Below are 7,614 nucleotides of genomic sequence, written 5' to 3'. Positions count from 1 at the left end.
TGGGGGCAAAAGACTTATCGGCTTAAGACTAGCTTATAAGTTATGGAGGGATGTTATGATGGGATAGTTTAATATTTGGGCATTGATTTGGATTATGGCAGTAAGTCTGCTCGATGGTCTGTGAGGGGATGTTGGATGGGATGGAACTGAGTCTATGCAGAGAATTCTTTCTTGGGTGCTGGCTGGTGAGTCTTGCCCACATGCTCAGGTTTAGCTGATCCCATATTTGGGGTCGGGAAGGAATTTTCCTCCAGGCGGATTGCAAGCCCTGGCCCTGGAGGTTTTTCGCCTTCCTCTGCAGCGTGGGGCATGGGTCGCTTGCTGGTGGATTCCCTGCAGCTTGAGGTCTTCAAATCTCAATTTTGACGATTTCAATAACTCAGTCATGGGTTCGGGGTTGTTATAAATGTCTATGGGTAGGGTTTTGTGGCCTGCCTTGTGCAGGAGGTCAGACTAGATGATCATATTGGTCCCTTCTGACCTATGAGTCTATGAGTCTATGATTAAAAGGTCAAATGCAAGGAAAATATTATTAGAATAAACAAAATATAGATGGTGTCTTTGCAATTAACTCAGTCACTGTTAATGAATGATGATTTATACCAATCAAGCTACATTATCATATACTATTCATGCCACAGTCGAAATGCCCATTCATGGCAGAAGAACACAGGGTCAAAAGGTAAAAAAAATTCTACTTGTCATTATTGTGAGCAGGTTGAATGAGAACTTTGCCACTGAGTTTCTGTTGGTTTTACTTTTTTTTGTTTTTAATCATGGGGAAGTTTAAACAAAAATACAACTGTCCCCATCATTCCAAGAAGACTTGTGCAAAAAGCTGGACCTTGCATTCACCCCTACAGATTGCCAACTTTGACTCATTCTGCTTTTCTGGTGGTAATTAGATGCAAAGCAAAGATCCTCAACATCATTTTATGCTGGAGTAAAACTGGGAAAACACAGCGATGAATTAAAACACATAAAATGCATCATGAAGCAGTAGGTGTAAAGTTAGTTAGCTTTGAAAAGGTCAAATTCTTACCTGAGATGTATCTGTCATGTGCTAAAGAGATAAGAGGAACAATGGCTTTCCCTACATAAACACCTTCTTCTGTTTCACCATCATCAAACACATAAAAAGTCAAAGATTCCGATTTTAAATATTGGTCTAAATCTGTATTCATTGGCACTGGAAAACACATGTGATCGTCAAATTGAGGGCTGTTGCTGCTATGAATGATGGGAGTATCATGGTCTGCAAAATCAAAGAACTTGTAGACAACATAAGGATTTGGCTGAAGGTGTTTTTTTCGGGACTTGAGATTATTACAACATTTTGTTGTAATATGAAGCTCATTTAAGTTGCCATCTGCTGAAGTGCTGACTTGGGCAGTTCTGTGTATCGGTTGCTTTAACTGAAAAAAGCATGTTAATTAAAACCCATTAGAATTCTTATCCTGGTGCAGAAGAGCGATATAAAAAGCAAAAACAGCTGCCCACTTAAATAACAACCAAACTACTGTTTAACTAATTTAGTGTGTCAAAACTTTACTTGAACAATAAATTTCAGTAACTCTGGTTATAAGCACTGGGGAAGAAGAGATTAATCCTTTCATATCTACTACTTATTTGTTTTCTTCTTGTAAAATGTTATGATCCATGTGCCAGAGCTGAGCAAATAGTGGATTTTTCAGTTCGCTGACAATTCCAAAAAATTGAAAAAAGTTTAATTTTGAGTTAAACCAAAACAAATTATTTTGAAATTTTCACTGAAATGAAAAAAGTCAGAATAAAATTTTAGTGGGGTTGAATGAAATGTTTTGTTCAACCCAACTGAAAATTTTTTGTTTTGATTTAGGGCATTTTTAAGCAAAAGAAAAAGGGGACTAGATTCACAAGATGGCTAGAGGAGAATGTGGCAGCACCATTCTTCTTATGTTGTGGGAGATACAGATTCAGTTCCCCGTCTGCCTGATGTGGAGCAGGGATTTGAACTTAGGTCGTCCACAGTGTCGCAGAGTGCTCTATGAAATAGGGAATTGGGGATTCTAGTACGGATACTTCTCAATCTTGCTGTTGAAGCTCTTCCACTTTTTATAAATAATTAATAGTTATTTTAACAGGGATTTCAATTAGGTCTCCTACGTCCTAGGAGAGTGTCCAAGTCATTCTCACTCTCTTTTCTTGGTCCAATGACTATTCATTAATTATTCATAGTGCCAATTCACAGTCATCCTACCTAAGTGGCCCTAATCAGTGGGCCAAAAGTTAGAAGGAGGCTGCCTTCTCCTAAAGCTCTCTTGTGACTCCAACCCAAAAAACATTCAGCCAAAACAAAAAACTTCAATTTTGGGGGAAACTGTTCTCCAAACTTTATAGAAAATTGGGAATAGTTTAAAAAATTCACAGTGCTCTAACTCAGTCAGTCTAAAAAACTATTGTCGTTGTTCTATAGGTAATCAAATGAACTATAGTATAAAATTATATTTGTATTTTTAACCCTAAAAGATGAAAAAGTCAAGCATCTCATCCTTGACTTATTCCTATCCCTATTCATTGTCCAGATATAATTTCTATAATTATAACCTCATTTGTACATACCTTTTTCAATAATATAAAATTAATTATCCAAATTAATTGCTATTGTGTCTCTCGAGTTACACCAGGGATTTATTTGTCCCAGTTATTCCCCACCCCATGATCCAAAGCCTTTATTTAAAAAAATCAGCATATAAAGAGCAATAATAAAATGTTCTGAACTGATATTGGTACAATAGTACTGTAAAGCCAATGGAATTTTCTTAATTTATTACATACAATCTTCAACACCTTGCATATTCTGGGGGGAGGTGGACATAAATTTTGCACAAGACCTATATTCTCCATGGCACCCTTGTACACTAAGAATTTCACAGCAGCTTCAATTGTAGTTTTAATATTGATATTTTAAAATTAAATATAAAAATGAGTAATCCAATGGAGCTCAGTATCTCCCATCTTATTTATTTTGATATTAAATTAATTATTCCATCTCCACATTTTTAGTTTTTGATATGCCAGAGATACTTGTATTGCCAGCACATGACCTCATTGCAGAAGTTGTTGGGGGGAGATGGAAATATTGGTTGAGGTGTGGCTTTTGACATCTGGACAATTTGATTTTGTGGGATAAAGCACATTAGAGTAATCTTTCTCTAAAATGATCAATTTAATGTCACTACAGAACACACAGTTTCAGATTTATCAACTGAGAGAATGAGGCAGTTCACACCTCTCAGAGCTATTGTTTCAGGTTACTAGACTCAGGGAGTCAACCTGTTTCTAACAGATTGCATTAGGGTCACATTTTCAAGAGCACTGTATCTTTGTGACCATAAGGGCTAGGATTTTTTTTTTTTTTTTAAACAAATGAAAGCTTAGATTCTGAAGCACAATACAGTTGTGAAGGTGAGGAATATACTGGGCCTTTCACATAATATTATTACCTGTGTTCAAATTATAACAGGAAATATTTCTGAAAACAGCAGAGATTCAGCCAGGTGTGTATAAGATTTCTTTCTACCCTATTTCCCCACAAAATACAGATTCTAATGTTTATTTTAACAACTGCCAGCAGCCACCAATTAAATGACCACACCACACCTCTAAGTGTCTGTGTGGGGGGGCAGGGGGCAGGGGTATTGTTGTCCGAGGTCTACAGGTGGGAGGGAGAGGAGAGAGGTCAGAAGCTGCTGCAAAAGGCGGGAATGGGTCAGCGTGGCAATGCTGACTCATTCCCTGGGAATGGAACGGTAGAAAAGGGACAAGCCCAGGTGGGATAAGCCCCTTTCCACAGAGCAGACGAGGCAGCACTGACCCTCACTCCCTTTAGGTGGCAAAAAACCAAATTTGGTCAGGACCTGCTGTGGGCACTGTGCTAGTCACCCCTTTTTAGGTGGCTGGGAAGGAATTTTTTCTTCACCACCAACTTGGCCTAGGTGGAGTGGAGGGAGTGCGTTCAGGGAGGGCTTTGTTAATGTGAAGCGAGTTAAATAATAAGTTGTGATATATAGTCTAAGCATGGGGCAGATGTCCAGTGCAGGTACTCCATAGGTAGGGCCCTACCAATTTCGCAGCTGTGAAAATAATGAACTCTCATCTCCCCCGTGCTGCTGGGAACCCCCCCAACTGGGAGGCTCCTAGCTGCAAGTGCTGGCCGGGCTGGGGAGGCACAAGACTTGTCCTTCCCTGTACGGCTTCTCTCAGGGAGAGTGGGGGAAATCAGACCCACCTTTGAGTGCCTCCCCCTTCTGCAGGAAGCTCTGGGGCTGGGCAACAGCCCCGGAGGTTACTGCAGCCGGAGGAGGTTTGTGGAGGTGAGTCCGACCTCTCCCTGTTGCAGGGAGTGCCCTAGCCTGGGATTCCTAGTTGTGAGTCCCCACTGGGCTGGGGAGGGACAGGACTTGTCCTTCCCCTGCATGGCTGCTTGGGGGTGGGGGAAAAAATCAGACCCACTAGGTACCTTTTGGGTTGGGACCCTGACAGTTACAACATCGTATAATTTCAGATGTAAACATCTGAAAAACACGAAATTGACCAATTAAAAAACCCTCTGTTCATGAAAGTGATCAAAATTGACTGTGAATTTGGTAGGGCCCTATCCTTAAGGAAGATATACAATGACTGGATAACTGGCTTAGTAAAAGATTTAAAAAGTAGATGATGGTTAAAGGAATGGAATAGGGGTGGATTTAGGGCTCCTATGAATGGTCTGGCAGGGAGCCAACCTCCTTTCTTATAGCCCACCTCTATCCTCCTATAAGAGGGGGGTGGATGGTAAGGTACAAGCAATGGGTTGGCTGGTGAGACCTGGACGGAAAAAGACAGGCGGCTGGCGGAAGCCCCCTGGGTAGTTATTGAATGAACATGGGATTACCTGCACTGTACACTTTTATCTGCCGGGTAGTCCCAGACATCAAATAATAAAGTTGCGGCCTGATTAAAACCATATCAAGTGTTTCCTGTCCTTTTCTGGTATAGCTGGACAATGAAAAGACTCTTCAGTTCTTGTAAACATGAAGCCAGAGTAAGAAATTGCAATACTGTTGCTATTATCAACTGCTACTTTATTTTTAACAACTACAAATTGAAAATGCTTACACTGATCTAAATTTAAGTTACTGCATCAAATTTCCCAGGTTACACTGATGTAAATCTGGATTAACTCCATTGAAGCCACTCCAGATTTACACTAACAAACTGAAAGCAAAAAGGGGTGACTCACTGTTTCATTTTGTTTAGCTAAAGATTTTTGTTTCCTAAGCCAATGTCAAACATATCTGAACTTCTCCTCTTTTACTCTCTGACTGTTGCTTACTGTTGTTGTGATGCATAAATAAAGTCATATGTTAAAGCATGTTAATAGACTTCATTAACAGTCTAGACAAAAAGGAAAAAGTAACAGCTTAGTATAAAAAATATTAGTTTATTGTAGTATATTTTAAGTAACTTTATTGTAAATCTGTGAAACTATCAAAAAAAAGCTCTTTGGTAAAGTTATTTACTGTACTGTGTTAAATTGTTTTTGCAACATGTCTAACTGATATAAGCAAACACAAAATCCTGTATTTCCACTACAGAATTTCAGATTAACTGCTTTAAACCTGGACTAACAGCAGAATTCTGCAATAGCACTACTGTATTTTTTATTAATATTTGTAATTTCAAGAGCAAGAAAACAGCCATTTGAGTTTAAAGGATTTGTAAGCATTTTGGAACCAGGCCTTTCTGTATATTCTGTACAACAGTATGCATAACACATAATAAAATAAATAACAATGGGTCCAATCCTGCACGGTGATAACACACTGAACTCTGCAAGAGGTGATCATCAGCTCTAATTTTTAGTCACTTGGAGTTCATGAGGCTTCTTCAGCAAACTGGAGAAGATGCTAAGCAACTTGTAAGATCTTGGTCAACAGTAGAAATATTGACCTTCCTTTGAATTAAAAGCAAGTAATGGAGAATTTCTGTACAGTCATGGTGCAGTTTACACCATTCATTTTTATCCCTGGTAGTTTGAGATATGAACCCAAATACTCATCTCTAGCCTCCTAGATAGGCTATGATCCTGTATTGCTGAGAAGTCAAATTGGCTGAGAAAGTTTGAAATGTTGGTAACATTTTCCATTTAAATGTTTCTTTGATTTAAAAATAATAATCAAATTTTTGGAGAAAAGATGTATTTTGTTTTTTAGACACCTTTCACAGGAAATGATTTCCTTTTTTTAAAATGAGCTCTTGTTTTAGTTGAGTTTTTGCTCACTCTTGAAACTTTTTTGACAGGCCACTTTCTCTCTCTCTCGCATTTTCTCCTGAGAAATATAAAACACAGTCTCAACCTGATTATCCAAACAACAAAAATTTTAAGATTTCTTCTGCTCAAGCATTTCACATGTACTAAAGGGCTGAGTACTGGGCCAGCCTAGAATTCATGGGTATTGCAGTAGAGCAACATGTTGGAAAAATTTGGCATCTCAGAATCAAAAGAGTTAAACAGAATGGTTTACTCATTATTATTTCACTACTTTCAGGACAAGAAGTTAGCAACAGCTAGTAGTTTTAGCGACAATTAATGACTGATGGTTAAAACCTATTCTCACTGACAACCATATATTATATCATACAACTAGTAAAATAAAAAACTTTTCTGTTCAAGATCCCTTAAAAAGCACTGAAAAGAGTTTATATACACAGCAAAAGCTAACAGTGGAAGGAAGCTATTGAACTGAAAAAAAAAAAATTTGAACAGCTTACTCTATGTGAATACTAAAAATAAATTAGCTTACCTGTGGGGCTTTTTCATGTTCCTTTAAATTGGATGTTATGTATCCCAGAGCTTTTGACCTCTCTTTGTAGAGTCTGATAGCCTGATCCATAGGAACTCTTAACCTGACCCAGTAATCCACTGTGCCATAGTTTGGGATATGTCCTCCAGTTCCTATAGAATATTTTATTATATATAATATTACATACAAAAAAATTCATTACATAAATATTTCAGTAGCAAATCAAACACTAAAAAGTTAGGAAGTGCCAGAAGTAAGGCTGCCTGTGGAAAATTAATTCTACCCTCTTGTGAATATCCATATGGTCTGACAGTACTGCATCAGTAGTCTATAGCAGAATGAGGAACAGAAGCCAGATCTCTTGCAGCCAACTCCAGTGCCTAAACGAAGAACATTCTTTTTCTTCTTCTCCATCCTCTGCACTGAATGAGGCACAGGTCTTGTAGAACAAACAGGTGATCACGTGCATATGCATATAATAGTTTTAGTTATAAGGTGGGTGCACAATTGGTTGACAAACAGTACTCTAAGAGAAGTTATCAGTGGTTCACTGTTAAACTCGGAGGATGTACAAGAACATAAGAATGGCCGTACTAGGTCAGACCAAAGGTCCATTTAGCCCAGTATCCTGTCTACCGACTGTGGCCAATGCCAGGTGCCCCAGAGGGAGTGAACCTAACAGGCAATGATCAAGTGATCTCTCTCCTGCCATCCATCTCCACCCTCTGACAAACAGAGGCTAGGGACACCATTCCTTACCCATCCTGGCTAATAGCCATTAATGGAC

The 7,614-nt window shown here is 38.7% G+C and overlaps 1 protein-coding gene across 1 annotated transcript in view; it reads right to left on the bottom strand.

The window, feature by feature from the left end:
• RPGRIP1L (RPGRIP1 like) overlaps positions 1 to 7,614 on the bottom strand; it is a 120,633-nt gene that overhangs the window by 56,048 nt on the left and 56,971 nt on the right. The window contains exons 16-17 of the mRNA XM_032805384.2: positions 6,828 to 6,979; positions 1,043 to 1,415 (exon numbers count right to left, since the gene is read on the bottom strand). Of these exons, the coding sequence (XP_032661275.1) occupies positions 1,043 to 1,415; positions 6,828 to 6,979 (525 nt within the window). The remainder of the gene's footprint in view (positions 1 to 1,042; positions 1,416 to 6,827; positions 6,980 to 7,614) is intronic.

This window comes from Chelonoidis abingdonii, chromosome 19 (genome assembly GCF_003597395.2).
Source record: "Chelonoidis abingdonii isolate Lonesome George chromosome 19, CheloAbing_2.0, whole genome shotgun sequence".
NCBI classification, from domain to species: domain Eukaryota; kingdom Metazoa; phylum Chordata; order Testudines; family Testudinidae; genus Chelonoidis; species Chelonoidis abingdonii.
This window is presented reverse-complemented; position numbering and strand designations above follow the sequence as displayed.